Here is a 19,686-nt window from a genome sequence, read left to right on the forward strand (position 1 = left end):
CTGTCTTTCCTGCGCAAACACACTCTTAAAACATTCCCTCAGTTGATGGTGTCCTTCTTGATCTTGGGGCGCACCCTCCTTTTGCAGCATCTGGAGCAGCTGAACAGCCTCTTCCTGCTGCTTTATATCATAGCACTCACCCTTGTATTCAAAGGGGAGGGCAAAGAGGAACCTCCAGTGATACCTCACACCTTCTTCTTGGATCCACGTTGTTAAGGGTCTGCATTTCAGCCTTTGGTCCAGAGTATAGGAAGAAAGGTCCTGGAATATTCTCACCAAAGCTCCCTCCCATTCCACAGTGTCCACTTCTCAAGCTCTCTGCAGTTTCTCTTTTTTGTCACTATAATAGAGGCATTTTGATACTACTGAGCGAGGCCTAGGACTCGAACCAGCTCCTCTATGTGCTGTATGCAAGCGTATTTCCTTGTCATGTGCGGGGCCCATGAGCCTCTTCAGCACTTGCCCTAAAAGTATTTCCAGATCCTTTGGTAATTCACCATCCTTCCATGGGAGCCCCCATATCTGTAAATTGTTTCTTCGTTCTCTGTTCTCGACATCCTCCAGCTTGCTTCTGGCTTCCCTTTCTTTGTTTTCCAACTCTCTTATTCTCGCCTCTAATTTACCTTCCATGATGTCTGTCGAGAGTTGATTGTTTTCCAGTGCCTCCACCCTGTCTTCCACCTTTAAGACACGTTCTCAGATGGCCCCCAAGGAGGTCTGTACTTCGGCCCTAAATTCCTTCAACATTGCTTGTATAGTCTGGACATCCTTTTGGAAGCCACATGGGCCCCCTGCCACTGCTGTGGCGCTTCCGACTTTCTCCATTTCTCTTGTCGCACTCCGGCCCACTTGTTTATCCTTCCTTCTAGCTCTGACCACTATGCTCCTGTCAGGCCTCCTCCCCTCCGTATTTGGCTCACCTCCTATCCAGCGTCAATGTGCCACAGGGTTCAACAGGCCTGCTTTCAAAACCTGGAGTGCTGAGGCACCCACCTACTGCCACCTACTTAGCAGGGTGTTGTTACAAAGACCAACTGCTAGTGGGACAACCTCCCCGTTCTTATCCTTGCAGATGTAGGTCCTTTACCTTACAGTCACCCACGTTTTCTGGTGAAAGTTGCTGTAAGCAGCAGCTGTGTTACAGCCCCCAGATCATCAATGGAGGAAACAGATCTTGTTTCTGGGGCAGGCCACCTCCCGCCAATTAGGCCTCCTCTTTGTGCATGCGGATCTCACTCGGCCTTCACTATGTCCGCCAACGTGTGTTACTCCCTCCTCTCTACAACTGGGCATGTGTCTGTCCTCCGTCCAGTTCCTGACCGCAAGACGCAGCTGCCTCCATGACGCTCCCATGCACCGTTCTGTGTGCCTTTGGGGCCTGCGGCCCTCATTTCCCCCTGCTTTGCTGTGCACCTTCACCCCATTGCTTGCTGGTGTGCGGGGTCCGTGTGTGCAGCCTCCCTCCATCAGAGGAGCCTCCGCCAGCCGCCCCTCCACATTGCCCCCTCCCTAATAGGAGCTGCGCTACCCTTGGTCCCTGGCTTTCACTTTCTCCAAGGCCGACTTTCCCGCAGCCCAAGACAGGGTACTCAGCTCTCCTCCAGCGGGCTGCCCACTGGGTCAGTAGGCTCCCCGAGCAGCACCAGGACCCTCAGGTGCCCGTCATTGTCCGCAACGCTCCGTTTAAATGCTTCAGGGGCTGGTATTTTTTTAATAGTGCATGCTGCTTGCAGGGCTCTGCATTCAAACGGCCATATTACTCCACGCCCCCTAGTGGTCTCTTTGACACTGCAACTTTTAAATATACCTGCAGTCATGAAGTCAGTCATCTAGTTGATCAACCGAAAGAGTTGCTATCCTGGAGCTCAACAGCTATTTTACCTGTCACCAGGTGTCTGCCTCTCAGCCTTATTATATAGAGGTATTGACCCTCAGCGTGGAGTCTGGTAGGCCAGAGGGCACTTTGTTACTAGCAGTCAGACAGATCCTGGTTAGGCTTCCACTAGGGATCGTTAACACTGAGTCACAGCAGAAACCTGACTTGAAGAGCAAACTGATTCCTCTAAAGCAGAATCAGCAGCACCCAACCACCTCACCATTTTCCTACACTCACTCACATATGTACCGCTGACCTCAGATATACTGACCAGTCAGCCCTTACACAGAGTCTTCATGGCTCGTGCATGTTCTGCATTTACTTCAAAGCATGTACACTAATCAAATCTGTTACATGCTATGACCTCTCCAAACCCCTTATAGGCTTGTACAATCATCAAAGGCGTGAGTGTCCTTATAGTTTACCTTGCACCTTAAACAAAAATAGCACACCTTTTACTATAAAACGTAGGGATAGATTCTCAAAATATTCTTCTGGTGAAAATCTGAGATGTGCAACAAATGCAGAGCAAATAGATGATGCACATGCGGAAACGACTAGCGCAAATGTGGGTGCAAAACATGCACAAAGTTAGGGCAAAGCATATCAATCAAGCAATGTACACATAAAAGGTCACCAATAATGTGTAAAGTACAGATTCTCAAGAACTGAGCACGTGATTGGCTAAGAAAAATGCCCCTCAACACTTGCTCAAATAACAAAGTGGAGCAGGGGTCCCGGAAAAAGTGCAACTGCCTTAGTCTGCCGCTCGCCCCTCAAAAAAGTCACAAGGTTAAAAAATGGTTTGAAACAACAAAGTGGGGTGCCGCACAGCCCGGAAAAATGGAGGGAGAGAGGAGGGAACTGCTATAAGGTTGTAGGGTTCGAGTTACCCTCAGTTACATCTCACATTCTCTTGCAGCCTCTAGCGGCCTCCCCAGCCTAGCAGAGCTGCGAAAATGGCGCAGGATCACTCGGGCACTGAATATGACGCCTGAGCCTGCCCTTGACAGGAGGAAAAGCTGTGGCGCGGTGATGCTGGATAAAGAAGGCAACCTTCCGCACCCCTCTCGGAGCAACTGATGATCTCAAGTAGACTCTGTGGCACAGGGCTCAGTGGAGTGCCTCTGTCCTCATAGCCTCAGCAACTGTTGCAACCCACAACACATCGGGCAGTGAAGACGATGGGAGGGCACTCACGAGGCCCGCAGAGGAACAGCACCGAACAGCCTGCTCGCTGCATGCTCCGCAGTCTGGAGCAGTGAAGATTCAACGATTAGCAGATGAACGCTGCAGGTGAAGGACTCCTTCTCCTTCCCTCCATGGTTCCCAGGCTCCGGCAACAGCAGGGGACAGTCTGCCCGCTGCCTGTGCCGCTCCTGGAAAGTCAATAGACCATCTTCCAGGGCAGAAGCCAAGGCCATTGGAAAATAGCGGGTGATGGGTTTGAATCATCCCAGGATACCATACAGGCCGGCATGGGTACAGCAGACTCGTTGGCCAGGGTATCCATTAGGCAACCTAGTTGGTTGTGACTCTCAGGTTTTTCAATATCCACTCTAAAATTATTTACATACCCTTTCAGGGGATCCAGTTTTCCTATGACAAGGGATACCAACACATAGGAAGGTTTAAAGTGTCAATACTGATGGCCAGGTCTTTGAGTGTGTCTGTTCACAATACAGAAGCATGCCAGCTATGTCACAAAAGCAGAGGTTCGGCTGAGAGAACATGATCTTGGTGGCCCGAAGTGGCCATGGAAGGCCTGATATGCAGGCCTGCACAACCTCAGTTGTGGGGTGTGTTGGAAGATCCCCATGTTTCTGGACCTGCTGATGTTGGAGTTGGGTCAGATCTTTTAACCTGACCTGTGGCGCCTTCAGATTGGATATGATATGATATGATATGATATGGTATTTGTAACGCGCCTATACACAAGTGTTTCAAGGCGCGACGAGGCGGGGGGGGGAAAACAAGGGAAAGACAGAACAAACGATCCTACTAGGCCAGGTGTCATTCAGATCGCGCAAGTGCAGAGGTAAGGGGAAAAAGGAGAAAGTGCAAGGGGAGGAGGTGGGGGGGAAAGTGCAGTACAAGGTAAGTAGCGTAAAATAAATAATGAATAAAAAGGGCCAGCTGGTGGCAAGTGCGAGGTAAGTGCAGAGCAAGTGCTGGGAAGGGGGCTGTAGGGATACAGTGACAGTCCCACGGTGCAGGGGGGGCCAGGGGAGGCAGTGCAAGAGGAGAGTGGCTGGGCCCTGGACCGAGGTCGCTGAGAGTGGCCCAGATGCAGGTTAAGTGCAGAATTCAGTGGGGAGTTAAGCAGGTTTAGCAGGGGAGAGGGAGAGAGAAGGCAGAAGCGAAGAGGAAGGTTTTGAGGTGCTTCCGGAACCAGAGATGGTTCTCCTCAAGTTTCAGGGAGGCAGGAAGGCTGTTCCAGAGGGAGGCCCCTGCTGCGGAGAGAGATCTACCCCCAGCTCGTTGCTTCGAGAAGCGGCTGACCATGAGGGAGTTGGAGACGGATGAGCGAAGGGCTCGTGAAGGAAGATATTTAGGAAGAGAGAGTTGAAGGTATTTAGGCCCCAGGCCCCAGAAGGCCTTGTGGACAATGCAGAGGGTTTTGAACTTAATCCTCGCAGCCACTCGGAGCCAGTGAAGAGATTTCAGTCCAGGAGAGATACGGTCCCTGGGCTTGAGGCCAAGGACAAGTCTCGCAGTTCTGTTCTGGATAAGTTGCAGAGGGCGGAGAGTGGAGGCAGGCAGATTTAGATAGAGGCTGTTACAGTAGTCCAGCCTTGAGAGAACCAGGGCTCGGGAGACAGTGAGCTTCTGGGGGAAGGAGAGGAAGGGAAGAATACCTTTGAGGAGGTGCAGTTGGTAGTGAGACTTCTTAGAGACGTCAGATATATGGGGAGAGAAGGAGAGTGTGGAGTCGAAGATGACCCCGAGGTTTTTAGCCTTGCAGGTAGGGGCAGGAGGGGGGCCAAGGGAGGCCGGCCAGAGAGCTGAAGGGAAGGAGGGAGTGGGTGTGCCGATGAGTAGAATCTCAGTCTTACTGGCGTTAAGGCAGAGGTCATTGGCGGCACACCATTCCTTGATAGTAGACAGACAGTCGGAGATGAGGGAAGGAGAGGAGGAGGCCGAGGGTAGCCTGAAAATGAGCTGGGTATCGTCCGCATAGCACTGGAAGTAGGGGCAGAGAGCGGCGATGCGGTGGGCAAGGAGTGCCAGATACTGGTTGAAAAGCCAGGGAGAGAGGTTGGATCCCTGGGGGACACCACAGGTGGAGAAAAAGATGTCAGAGAGGAAGGAGCCCATTTGGACCTGGGAGGGTCGACCGGAAAGGAAGGAGGTCAGCCATGCCAGAGCCTGTCCAGTGATACCCAGGTTATCACGGAGGCGGTTTAGCAGGATGGCATGGTTGACAGTGTCAAAGGCAGAGGAGAGATCGAGCAGAATGAGAACACAGGGAGTGTTGGAATCGAGGTTCAGGAGCAGGTCCTCACGGATGTTCAGGAGAGCAGTTTCCGTGCTTCTGGCCGCTCTGAAGCCGGATTGATGGTCATGAAGATTACCAACAGATTCAGCATGGAGGTTAAGCTGGGAGATGGCCAGTTTCTCCAGGAGCTTGCCCAGGAAGGGAGTAATGGAGATTGGGCGATAGTTAGCGGGGCAGATTCACACTTACCTTCAGAGCACATGAGGATGGATGTGAACAGTCTGTGTGAAGAGGTTCTGGGCTTCTGGTTGAGCCCAGGTGATAGAGCATAAGGAAACTCTACTCCTGTAGATTGCTGCACTTTTCAAGGTGGTGCCCTCAGCAATTTATCAATAATCTCTATATATCGGTGATTAAAATTTGCACTGTCGCTGATGAAGGATAGTCTGCAGACCTCTACAGTGAGGGGTTACCTGGATGCATTTTCTATATTCCCAGAACACGTAAAGCTTGTGCAGGCGGCTCTAGTTTCCCTACAGTGGCCCCACACTCTGGAACTCCTTACCACCTCACATCAGGCTTATTGAATCACACTCCGCCTTTTGCAAGGCCATCAAAACAAATGCATAACAGCCAAAAGAACTATCGCCATGGCATGGAAACGGCCGGCAGGACCAAATCAAAGGGCATGGCGCAAAGAATTCGAAAGATGGGCGACTGCCGAAACAAGAGCTTGGGAGGACAGCGTGGCTAGATCTACGGACGAGTCAAGCATGGCCCTTGCTGCTTGGAAAGACTCCATGTCTAGACTGTTTCACTCCTCGGATGATAAGCCCCCCTGAACCACCTACCGGCCCTAGCACAGGACCTGAATGATTGCCTAAGACATTCGAAACCAAGCCCCTCCAGCATTAACATTCTCGGAAAGCCCATACCCGTGCCCATGTTGCCCGGCCGCTTCCTCCCCGCTCACAACCTCATCAGTCATCACCCACCCTTGAATCGGAGATAGTTAATGTTTCTATTGTTTATGTTCATGTTATGTAAAGTTTGTTGTTTGACCACAAAGGCTGAATGTCGCTGGCCAATCGGTCACCTTGAAATATGTAACTATAACGAAAATGCCAATAAACAAATTTGAAAATAAAAAAAAAAAAAAAAAAAATCAAAACAAATCTCTTTGTCTGACAGTATAACATGTATTTTATGTTGCTATGTAACCATTGACTCTGTAATAAGTCTTTCATTGGGCGGTTTCTTTGTAACCCCTAATCAAGCCTTCTTAAGCTCTGATATAGCGCCTTGATGCCTGTGGGCTGTAGTGCTGTCTACAAATCCAAATAAATAAAATAAAAAATAAATATTCTTGTGCAAGCCAAGACAGGCGTCTTTAATTCGAGATCCCCATTGGAGTTCGATTTATGAAGGGAGTTAGTGATCCATTATCTGCCTGCATAACCATTAACTGGGCCTTAATAAGGTTCACGCCCATCTAATAGCTATGCCTTTTGTGTCTATGCATAGTTGTGACTTCAAGTTTTCGACATTGAAAACTGGCTTGTTGATGCCCATTACTTCATTCAGGAGGGTGAGTGAGCTTCAGGCCTTTTGGTTGGCAGACCTTTCACCTGCTTTACCAAAATCAAGGCGATATTACTGGAGAAACCATCCTTTCTACCGAAAGTGAAAAAAGAATTCCACACCAACCAGGTGCAGTTGGCAGTTCCCCATGCTCATCATTCAAAAGAGAAGAGTCTGCATATGCTTGATGTTAGCAGGGCAGTCAGGCTTTGCTACTGGAGACCAGTCTCTAACCGCAGAACTGGTATTCAACCCTGTGTTTCTCTGCGTTGTCTTCCTTCGAAAACAACAAACGTGTTGCCCCTGAGCTATTCTCCCAAACCTGTGATAGTATCCTTTAGTAGCCCAATGGGTGACATTGGTTCTGGGGGATATGATGAGTCCTCTGCAGATTCCTTATCCTCCCCCCTTTCTCTCAGTTGTGTGGGTATGCTCCCTGTCATTGTGTAATGGGAAGTATCCAATGGAACTGTTGAGATTAGGGTGGTGGCGCCACTAATACCCTGGGTGCTGAGACTTCCAGGAGCTTCCTGGGAGCTGACGCTTCCGGTGGGGGCTACTAGGACACCCCATGTGCACAGTGGGAGTGTGATTTAAAACCTTTTGGCATTGAGTAACCAGAAATAGAGATCTAATTTGTCAAATACTTCGTCCAACATCGAATTTTCTGGTTTCAACCCCTGATGGAGTCCAAGGGGATTTTAAACTAGAAAATATCAGGCACAACTCGTAAATATGTAACCTCCATGAAACAGTATTTGCAATCCTTGGAAATTTACATCACAGATGACCTCATCCCAATATGAACGAAGAAGATTAGGCAATACTTCTGGAAATGGCTTGTACTCAAATTCTGGGGCCACATCTTTATTCGGAAGGATGAAAAAGATGTCTCAGGGCTTTGCGCGCTGCTTAAATGCAAATAAATAAAACATTTTTGTTTAAATGTCAATACAAATGTGGAGCAATGTGCAGTGAATTGCAGTGAAAAGCAATGTTAAACCATACTGAAAGATTTTAATTCATGTAGATCACATGCAATCACCCTGATTTGAAACTTTATTCAGAATCAAGATGTTCAAGAATGCACAAAATAATTCTTTTGTCCATTTTTCTTTACAACAACATCAGATATACCCTTTTTGGCGGTAACGTTCCATGACGACAAGGGTTTTCATGCTGTTGCATGACACTTCTCAAGAGCATGTGATACAAGGCAGGTGTTGTGCATGTTCCCTCAATTATATATTATTCCGGGGATCCTTGCACCAGCTGGTACGACAAGTTATGAGATTTTACCATCTGGATGCACTGGATGATGTATTCAATGTGGACTGCCTGCCGATGAGCTAATTTGTTATACATCCCAATCAAAAATATAATTTTATGAAGTACCAAAGATTGCAATCATTTCTAAACAGAGGTTATAGTCTGAGGCCATGAAGGAACTGATGGAAATCATTTAAAAACAAATCGCAAATAAGATACCTGGCAATGTGGGTTACTCCAAACTTTGAAACATTCTAAAGGAAAATGACATTACAATCTTGAAAAAAGCGTAAAAGCAACTAACAAAGGTGGACACATCTCCAAGCAGCAATCATCAGAAGAATACATCCCCCAAGATGATAATCCCCCCAAAATATGTTTTCCTCTTTGATAATATTCTAATGTGCATTTGGGGAATGTTCTTTCTATGCTCTGAGCGCTGTTTAACAGTTTCATCTAGTTAAAAGAAATATCAGATCTGCGTTCTTTAATGTTGTGCATGCCATCGCTTATTTTGCTTTCTTGTAAATGTCCTACATACATGCATCCCATACAATAAGACATTACTTCATCCAGAAAAAGATACATACATGCATGAAAATTCACATAGAGGTAGGAGTTTCTCAAACAGACACACAAGCTTTCTTAGGTCATCCAGACTTCCTTCAATCTTCAATCTTCAAGAGAGTTGTGCTTGAAAGATAGTCAATGTCATGCTCAGCTAAGTATTCTCGTGTGTAAGAGAACTGAGTTTAACGCACGCTATCTTCCTAAAGGGAATTTGTGGCTACTAAAAAGAGCTTTAGCAAGCAGGGTTAGCATTTGTCTAAGATCTATTTGTAGAAGGTGAGTTAGTCATATAACATTTCAGCAGGTGATAACCAGGACTGGTCCTTCCATTATAGTATTCAAATATCTGCATATGAAGGAATGCTTCCCTAAAAATATATTTGTAAACTATAATCCTCAACAGCAAAAGTTATGTTCTGCTTTTGACCACACTTTTCTGATGTTGTAAGAGAAGTCTTCAATTGAAGTAATCTGATCATGTCTCCGATCGAAACATAAAATAAGGATGAAGAAAATAGGTGCCTTTTTTTGGACCATGAAGTGGACTGAGATATTTTGAAACCGTACAGACTGGGACCCAGCCTGCAAATCTACAGAAAGACCATTTCTTAATTATGCACAGACTTTATTATTCACCTAAAGGAATGCAGAACATGTGGTTATGATGAAGGTACATTTAGCTTAAGAATGGTGTCGGCCCTCCAGATATTTGCTACCTTTGCTGCACTGGAAATGTATTGGGAATACGTGGAGGAATAGCTAAATAATTGCCTGGCTACTCATGGTCTATGTAAGCGTGAGTGTACATATTTAAATAGAGAGGAATTTACCATGCATGAAGCGAAGTTAATTTCCTTTTTAATTGCAATTACTAAAATGATAATCAACCGAAAATAAAAGATGCAGGTTGCAGTGTAAGTTCCCTGAAAGTGCTTGTCATGATGTCATACATCAAAATCTGCATGCAGAATGACCCAATAATGGTAGGTTACAACAGCTAACTGTTACGGCACCATTAGCTTCATAATTTCGGGAAACATGAGGCTGGCTCAGAACGTGAGCATGTATTCATTTGCAGTAAATCCAAGATAGCCTAGGATTCACAATCGCTGATTTATATTGTCTGTGTGTCCTTGGTGATCAAATGAGGGTTACCGGGCAGGCATCAAGTCTGACATATGCAGCTTGTTGGTGTAGCCTGCTTTGGTTCAGAATGAACCACATCTGAAGTACTTGAGTTACCGAGCTCCGGGTCAGGCATTCCCAAAGGACCATGTAAGCACCCCCTGTTAGCTTGCTGTAAAGGCCAGAGGAGAAAAGTGTTAAACGTCTTCCTGCTACATGCACGTTAGACAAATGAGGCTGTTTCCTTGACTTTCAGGTGCTTGTGCTCTGTTTTGCAGGAAAAATCAGAATGAAAGTTCCAGTTTTGTTCAAACGGAGAATCCCCCTGTGATGTTCAGTGGTGATTATGAACCCAAAGAAAAAAGGGAAAAGTCACAGGTGAGGACACTTGCGTCAGGGTGCTATATGACCAACAGTCATTTTTAGTCCTCCTTAGTTTTATGTCTGACAAAAAGGAAGTGTTAGGTCTTTGTCATTAATATATTCTTGATCCCAAATTCATGGGTAAAGCTGCACCAGGTAAGAAGTGAAACCATCATGCTAACAATATGTTTCCTTGAAATTAGAGGACGTGTCGCCCCTGGAGGTGTTGAGTATCGAATAATTGTCTGTCTTGAAAAGTGGTAAATGTTGACAACAACACTGTCTCCATGCCGTTCCTTTCAAAATGCTTTGGCTTGGTTGTACATTGTGCCTGCTAACCTTTTATCAGTCTGTTGTCCTTAGCAGCAACCCTAGCTTCACCCAGTGCCCTCATATATTTTGAATAGGACTTTCTCCATCCTAAAGTCAGACAAACATATTGCACAGAAGAAGAAATTGCCCAAATGGTCACAATTAATCAAACCATAGTAGCCACTACCATCCTAAAATAATGGGTTAAAATACCTTTGATTGAGTAGTTGACACTCTAAACACTGTTGTAAATACTCTTACTACTGTAATTGGAAGAGTGAATCTGTACCCACTTCTAGCCTATAACATCTCAAAATGCCCTAGCCTTTCCCCCAATCAATTCTTCATTACCACACTCAAACATTGCATGTCCTTTAATCCACTATCTGTGCATCCTGAAGCTGTAAAGCTAGAACCACCCATGGGTTGTGGAACCAGCTCAGCTTTACATAGCTCTGTTAAGAAAACCAGAGGAAAGCTTGGTTTGTATAAACTCACTCCTGTTGGGATCAACCAATTTATTTAGCAACACTACTAACGTCTTAGTCAATTCTCACACTGGATACATGTCTGGCCCATCTCAGAGTCCCGCGACATTCAAGGCGAGCTCTCAACAGGCTTCATTTTGGTCAGGTTGTGCCTGAACTCCATATCTGTAATGAACCTTGTGCACGCTACCATCTTCTGCTACCTGGTTTAAAGTGGACATAGCCCCTGAGTGTTTCCTTCCTATGCCACATCCCAAAATATACTTTAGTATTTCCGGCATGTAGAACTGCACTGCTCCCAAAATGTTTGATCTATTGCATTGCTCTCCACAGTTCACTTTAAAACCTGGGCAAGGGTGCCAGTTATAGCCAGCTGTAGTATTCTTCAGTCCTTTCACTTGCCTTGGACCATTGAACTTAATATTTTGAATAGGGAGTTTTTGTGTCATAGCCGTAACACTGGTCACAAGAACATTAATCTGGATTTATGTTCTGATAATCATCTGCGGATGGATATCTGTCAATTTCTACACACATGTATTGGTGTAGGGGTCTGAGGCTTCTGATGTGAAGCTTGACCTAGTACCCCTAAAATATCCCCATGTTCAGGACAGTGGCACATAAAATGGGGATTCAAACATGCTTTCCCAGCCACCCATGTTCTTATGTCCAAATATGGCCTTCATGGTACCCTTTTTTTAAGTATTTTTGAATGTCACTGATGTCTTTTAGTTTAATATAGTTATATAATAGCTTGCACCAGTACTTATCCATGAATGCACATGTAGGACTGGATTGTATAGTCTGTTACAGGATTGCCTGAGACCAAGAAGCACGGCAAGACTATATGTTTGATTTGAGTGTCTTCATTTGGGAATTTGTTACAAGAAGGGTCAACTTAAAGATAAACATGACAAAACGATGGTCAGGACGTTTTGTCTCCTGGATGGATTTGGGTCCATACCCCTTAAAAGACCACTCTACAGAATGCCTTTTTTGGAATTCTTGGGATCCTACGCCTTCCTGGCCTCCAGAATGTCCATCCCTCGTCTTACAGATCCAAACAAGGTTTTGTCACCCCGTTGCTAGGGATTGTGGGCTTTAGGGCAAACAACATCTTTGGTGCTTGATCTAGAGGCAGGCTTTCCAGGATAACGCACCCCAAGACTCACTCAGGCATGAAGTCTTGCAAGCAGATGCATTAGTTCAAGTAGCTAGCACCGAGAGCTTAAGAAGCATCCCTGGGGGTCTGCTTCATGTAGGTTTGATCATGGTTGTTCTCCTCTCACCTCTCTGATCTTATTACAATAGTTTCCTTGTCCCTGTCTTGTTCCTTCCCCCCACTGTCTGGTCTTGTCTAGCGCTGACTGGAACCCCCAGAAATGTCATACTCTGTCTACCTAAAAGGTAGCTCTCTGCCTTCTCCTCGATCCCTCCTTCATTACCTGATGTTCTTGCCTCTTCTTGCACTAGTCCTCCTTCAGCTACTGATGTTAACCCGTCCTCCTCCTCTCATAGTGTCACCATGTGATCTGTTCCACCTTCTCTGCTCCGCATTGTCACCTCCATTCATCCTTCTCCTCTGGGTTTTCTCTCCCCTGGGTATATCTTTCTCCCTTCAATGCTATATGTCCCATCATGTGCCTACCACCTTCACTACCCCCACTACCTCCTGACATAATCTTGATATTTCTTCCTCTGCCACAATCTCCACCTAATGTTACACCCTCCTCTTTCTGATCTCTAATATTATCACCCCCTGCTCCCATTTTTAATTCACCACCTCCTTCTGCACCCTGGATCTTTCCACCCCTCTTGCATACTCTCTCATTCTGATGTTGCCACCACCTCCTGCAAGCTCTCCCTCTAAGATGCGACCCCCTCCTTCTTCACGCTCGTATGCCTGACCTCCTCCTGAAGCCTCTCCTCTTCTAATGTGACTATCTCCTCCTGCACATTCTTTGCATCTCATGGTACCATCTCCTCGTGTTCTCAACTGCTGCCACTTCTTCAACCTTTTCTGTCTCTCGAGTCTTTGCTTCTGCCAAGTCTCTTCATTCTCCAGCCACTGGTAAACTCAAGCTTTCTGCTTCTCCAACCCAAACTGAAAGATCGGGTCTCTGGGTTTTATACTCTATTTCCTCCTCCTCCTCCCAATTGGAACTCTTAGCAAGGGCCTGGATGAATGGTGTGCAATTCGGACAGGGCTGTTATTGATTGCTGTACAGGAGCACACTTGGGGGTGCTTTGGGTTTACGGGCCAAACCCATCTTATAACTTTTACAAAGGAGTGCGGGAACCCCTCTTCTGAGAACGAACATGGGTCAAATACCCTCTTCTATGGAATTTCTTCCACTCAGGAGGGTCTACAACCATGATTTAGCTCAGTGCACCCTTCACAGAGGAGACATGTTCATTTGCATATCATTTGTCCCACCCACAAGGGCAGTCCAGCACCGAAATGCTAGCCAAATGTCCTCTGAACAAGAGCACCATCAGCAAACCCCGAACACATGTCTCGGCCTAGTCAGGCCTCATCAGTGAGGTGAAGCTGAGCCTCTCTAAGGCACAGTGAGCAAGGGGTCCATGTCTGGATTACCCTGGATTACTTAGGGTGAAACCTCAAGTTTTACAAAGTTACAAAGGAGTGTGGGAGCCCCTCTACGGAGAATGAACATTTGTCAAATACCCTGTTCTATAGGATTTCTTCCACTCAGGAGGGTCTACAACCACGTTTTAGTTCACTGCACACTTCACAGTGGAAAAATATCCATTTGCATAGGAGTCTTTGTCCCACCCACAAGGGCAGTCCAGCACCGAAATGCTAGGCAAATCTCTTCTGACCAAGAGTACTTTTAGCAACCCCAGATACGTGTTTCTGAGAACTGGTGGGAGGACCCTTTTTTTAAAGGCAAAGAGCCCCCAGGTGATTGGGCTAAAGCTATCCTGCTTTAGGGGTCCAATCCCTGCTCTTAGAACCAGTGGATGTTTCCTTCTGACATCACACTCTACGTACTTTGTGCTACAGGAAGGTGGGGGGCAGGAAGGAAAGATAGAGGCAGAGAGTAACAAGATGGTGTAACCTTAGTCCAACTGTACAGAGCTCCCTCTGGCTACACTAACCCTGCCCCTCCACTTCTAAATAGAATCAAAGGCCTTTGCATATGCTGCACCTAAGTGTGAGCTTCCTGTGTCAATAGGTGTGCTGCTTTGATTTCTGTTCCCAGGCCAGCTTGCTTCCAGTGGAGGGCCTAGCTTCTGGGAAGGGCGTTACCTGCCCTCAAAAAGGGAACAAAAAGAGATAAGCCCCAAGGCTGTGGTCTTGATAGCATAGTCCCTTCACAGCTGAGCTTGACACATAAGGCGGACACATGTGTGATATCAAAACTGCTGTGACTGTAATAATTAAGATAACATCCATCATACCATAACCGTAGGTATCTCTTATTTTTAGAGATTATTCTACCACCAGGACAGTAGACTAATACTTATGGGTTTTGGTACAGGGAGGCATGTATTAAATGCAGCATCAGTGCTCCAGAGACTTGACTGTCACTGAAGTTATCAGGTGGGCACCTCTGTCCTATGAACCTGCTCTGTGCCACTGAAGAGCAGCCGCTGTTGATCGTCTACTGATGTAGCAGAGAACAGTTGTACATTATGTTTACGAAAGAGGAATCTGATTGGCAGACTACACTTTCAGAGATGGAATTTACAGTATCATATTATTAATTAATAAAAATCAAAAAAGCCAGGGCTTCTACCCTCTTGCCAGATGGTACTTCCTCACACTAGTATAGTGATTCATGAAATTACTCAGTGTATGGTTGTATGATGGAAAAAAACGTAGGATACCTTTGGGTTGCCAAGTCACCTGGCATTAATGCCAGAGCCAAGAGTTGGCCTTGTAAAGGTGAATGCACGGAACACGAAGGGGGAAGAGAGAGAAGAAGAAAGTGGAACCCAGAGCCTCCAAGAGTCAAAACTGCTTGGCAGCATGACGAGAGTGACTGATCAGTCTTAGATGATGCCAGAAAGACTAAGTTTGGCCCCTAACTTGGGAGTAGGATATCAAATTAAAGTAAGGCATGCCCACCTATAGTGAGAAAATATACCCTGAGCTCCCTATTGAGGATGTGTTCAATAGATATGGTAAAAAGGTGAAAGTGGAGGTGCAACAAGGTAGGGAGAGATGTGGCCGGGATGTCCAGTCTTTTTACGTTGCAAAACGCACTGCAGGTTGTTTTGCTGCATATTTGTAAAGATTTTAGCTGCAAACTGTGGGTCAGAAGGTTTGGGTGAGGAAGTATGGGTTGGGGAGAGGGTGGGACGTAAGTGAGGGTGTAGTGTGCTGTGTGGGGATTTTGCCTTGCATTTTGCAGCAAAATATAAGTAAACCATTTGCAGTAAAAAAAAAGTCTGCAGTGAAACGCCTTGCAGTAAAACACAATGGAACCATGGGCAGATGTCTCTCCTTTTGTATACAGTGACCGTCTGGCATCCCTTTGTGTGAAATGGTCTAATGATGCAAGTTTGCCTTTGGCTCGGGCTTTGAAGCCTTCCACAATGCTAGGTTATCATTGTGAGCCTAAACCATGTACAAGAGATCAGAAGAGCAAAGGCCCTTTTACTTACTCCCTTAGGAATGGTCTAAAACTAGCAAGATGTCAACAGGAAATGAATGTCAAGGACAGGATCTGTTTCAATGTAATCTAACTTTGCTTTAAATTTCTACTTCCAACTAATGGCCACTGATAAATTCTGTCTAGGGCAGAATTCTGTGTTAACCCTTGACCAAAACAAGTCCATAATATCAATAAAAAAAGAAGACCTCAAAGCAAAAATCAATATAACAGTGCATCACAAACACATATATATGCATACTCCTGCAAAGACTACAATACCTTACACTGTTCTCTTGGGATGGAGCACATGGAGCAGATGTGCTTACATACATCGTGTTCAGAAGGTTAAAAACAGAGCAGATGGGAATGTGAATGGCAGGTGAAGGGTTGGGGTTGAAGTGGGAAGGGTAGAGCTCTAACCTCAAAGGCGTAATTAATTGAACATAAGATATACAAGTTAGAAGAACATACTTGTTCATACTGGTATTCAATAGCAAACCCTTCATAATGTAACATACGCCTGAGAGGATTTCACATCTGGCAAGGGTGTAGATGCCCTTACTTTTTGTATTGCTATTAATTAATTAATAAAATGATGTGGATTATTACGCCTACAAAAGAGTGGTCCGCTAACCAGACTCCCCCATAAATAAAAGTCTATAACAAAAGCATGGTGACAGATTTGCCCTGCTGCATCAGTCTCCTGAGGGGCACAGAGCATCACCGGTCCCGTTTTGACAGATGGTGTGACAGAGGCTGCATTTAGGTTTGCACCTCTGTTCCATAACTACATAATTCTGAGGAATGATCATCCTGGTGTCAGTTTAATCTTGAAACATTAATCCTACCTGAAGTTTGGGTATGGTAGATGGTATTGCATGTTATTTCTGAAGCCATATCTGAATTGTTTCATAGATGTGTCAGTCCTGGGCGCCCAGGTCAGCCATGTACAGGTTATATGTATTCTCCCCAGACTGGCTGTCTCTGCTGGTCCCATCACGAGCATAGCCAGTGGGGGCTGCCTCTCTTTATATCCTTTTTGAGGCCAGGTAACACCTCTCTCCAGCAAGACAACCCATCAGCAGGAGCTGTCACAGGAAAGAGGAATAAAAGGACACACCTTAAACAAAAGGGCTAGCCTCACACCGGGGTGTTGCATATCAAAGAGCCTTTGATGCTATGGGTCAGAGAAGGAGGTGAGGTTAGTGTAGTCATCCGAGGGAGATCAGCACAGTTGTGGGAAAGATTCCATCATCCTGTTTCTCTATGTATCTCTTGTTCCTCCCTGTCCTCTATACTTTCTTCAGCACAAAGCACTTTGGGTATGATGCAGCCAGGCAAAGACCACTTGTCACAAGGACAGGGAATGGACCCTTGCTTGCTTTCATGCATTCCTGTGGGGTCTTTCGCCTGTAAAATAGGGAGCATAACCCTCTTTTTGATTCACTTCTGGACCATCCGGGCCTCAAGGAAGAATTCATTTTTAGGTGTTTTGGGAGAGTTGATCTTTCAAGAGCCCTCCACCAATGCGGTGAAGATTGAGTGTTCCAAGGCAAAGGCAAGCTTTGTTCCCTATCCACTCCCAGAGCACATTCGAGGTGGCCTGCCACTGCAGCAATACCTGCCTCTCTGCCCGCTACACCAGTACCGGGGACCTCACTGTAGGTGAAGGACCCCTACAGGTGTTGGGGAAATGAGATCAATGATCATATCATGCTCCCTCTTTTTCACTATCATAGTAATAAAAGCCATCTTCGAACCGCACTCGACAACCTTTGAACCATCCAGACCTTCTGGTTGGCACTCTCTCAACCTTCAAACCACTATGCTCACATCATCAAACTGACTCGACTCCACATCGCCCCAGCAATATCTTGTCACCTGTTGGCTCAAGCACCAGCACCCTGTAAAGATGGATTTGAAACTTGACATCAAACCGTTTGCATTGTAGCTCAACTGAAACCGCTGGACCATTTCATCATTCGTTGATCCAAACCAGGTGTACTCATCATCTCAAACTACACCCGATCACCAAACAGTTCCTTGTGATCCATTTGACCCGCATTGTTCAATGCTTGCTCAAACCACACTGAGCACCAACTTGAACCTGACTTGACAATGACTCGTCACCTAGGATACAAGTGACTCACCGCCTCATAACCTGATGCGGCCAGCAACCACAACAGCTCAAAGCCTCGTTTGATGCCAGTGAAATGCCAATAACTGAATATGGCACTGTTGGAAGGCCCCAGCCCTTCTTCTCCACATTTTGGGACCCTACAGACGAATTAATGCCCCTTTGCAACTTTTTTATCAAGCATATCCTTTTTTTTTTTTTTAACTTGTTTATTTTCAGTCGGCATACAGGAGAAAGCATTGACATCTCAGTTTAACACTTTATCTCGGAGTTATAATCCGCTTATTTACATCCCCCCACCCACCCCCACTTCTTGGTCTCGGGGGTCTACCGTGGACTGTCTATTTCCCTCCCCATAAGGTCCGATTTCTGATTCATTCGCTCCTGTCTCTTCCCACCTCGGTTCTCCTTTCTCCTTCCCCTCCCAGCTTACGTCCTCAAGTCCTGGATTTGGCTATCCTCTGGGGCCTGCTCCTCCATCAGCTGGGACCGTTCCCTGTCCGCCGCCTGCTGGGCCAATTGCACTAGGCGCGGTTTGTATGTCATGGCCGGGAAGCGTAAGTCATAGTCAATCACAGGCGACCAAATGTTTGTGAACTGATGGAGGCGGCCTCTGTTTGCTGCCATCACTTTCTCAGCAATGAAGATGTCCCAGATTTTCAGCCACCATAGCACTGGTAGGGGGCCCTCCGGGGTCTTCCATGTCCGGGCTATTGTGATTTTAGCGGCTAGGAGTAATTGCGTGATGAGGGCCGCGGGAGCGCCCGTTTTCGGGTAGGTGTCCGGGATCGGGGTCCCCAGCAGTAGCGGCTCCGGTTCCAGTGGCAGTGGAATTTGGGTTATGTCTGTGATGGTCCCTATACATTGGGTCCAGAAGCTCTTCACCACCGGGCATGACCACCACATGTGTAGATAGGAGCCTGGCGCGCCGCATCGACGCCAGCATTGTGGGTCCAGTGACTGGTTGAAGTGGTGTAGTTGTAGTGGTGGGAAATACCATCTCATGAGCAGTTTGTATGCACATTCCCGGTTGGTGATGCAGAAGGATGAGGAGTGTGTGCGGGCCCATATATTGATCCAGTCTTGATCTTGGATTGCGTGTCCTAGGTCCTTTTCCCACTGCGCCATATATGTCACTCTCTTGGACAGGAGGTTCTCTTGGAATAGTCGGTGTAGTGTCGAGATCCGTCCTCGGGAGGGGGGGTCCGCTACTGTTAGTTCCAGGGCATCCAGGGTCCGGGTGGCCGCCTCTCGCGTCTGGGGGTGTGTGCACCAGTGTCTGATTTGGCAGTACGTGAATCTGTCTGACTCAGTGAGGTTGAACGCACTTTTGCATTGGGCGAATGTCAGCGGCTGGGTTCCCTCAAATAGTTGGCTTAGGGAAGAGAGTCCCCCGGCGATCCATTTCTTAAAGTTAGTGGGGTGAGCTCCCGGGGAGAACGCCGGGTTGTGGAAGACTGGGGCTGAGGGGCCCAGCGCTCTCGGGATACCTCTGGCTTTGCGGGCCCAATCCCATGCCTTCAATGTTTGCTTGGTTGAGGATAATATAGTTGGCCATGTCCGGCGCAGTGCGGTTGGCAAGTGTAGAAGGAAGCGTAATGGGAGGGGTAATCTGGACTGCTCTATGTCCATCCATTTGGGGCGCCCTGACGTTATAGTCCAAGCCCTAGTATGCGCTATCTGCGCCGCCATTTGGTATTTTTGGAGGTCAGGGACCCCTAGACCTCCCTGGTCTGAAGCACATAGCATTGTCCTCCGGGGAATGCGGGCCTTCTTCCTCCTCCATATGAATCCAAATATCTTCCTTTGCAGTCTCTGTAGTTGTGGGCGAGGGACTATGATGGGGAGAGCCGAGCAGGCGTACAGGAATCGTGGCAGCAGGTTCATCTTACAGGCTGTGA

At 46.7% G+C, this 19,686-nt stretch overlaps 1 protein-coding gene and 1 long non-coding RNA gene across 6 annotated transcripts in view; one reads left to right on the top strand and one right to left on the bottom strand.

Moving 5' to 3' along the window:
- Positions 1-19,686, top strand: part of LOC138452408 (myelin-associated glycoprotein-like) — a 655,309-nt gene that overhangs the window by 515,846 nt on the left and 119,777 nt on the right. For 4 of the 5 annotated variants that reach the window (XM_069604971.1, XM_069604972.1, XM_069604973.1 and 1 more), the window contains one exon: positions 10,139-10,238. The exons of the other annotated variant lie outside the window; for it this stretch is intronic. In XM_069604971.1, the coding sequence (XP_069461072.1) occupies positions 10,139-10,238 (100 nt within the window). The remainder of the gene's footprint in view (positions 1-10,138; positions 10,239-19,686) is intronic. 5 annotated transcript variants of the gene reach the window in all.
- LOC138452464 (uncharacterized) overlaps positions 1-19,686 on the bottom strand; it is a 431,049-nt gene that overhangs the window by 404,185 nt on the left and 7,178 nt on the right. The window lies entirely within an intron of this gene.

Source organism: Ambystoma mexicanum, chromosome 1p (assembly GCF_040938575.1).
Source record: "Ambystoma mexicanum isolate Mex_15411 chromosome 1p, UKY_AmexF1_1, whole genome shotgun sequence".
Taxonomy (NCBI): Eukaryota; Metazoa; Chordata; class Amphibia; order Caudata; family Ambystomatidae; genus Ambystoma; species Ambystoma mexicanum.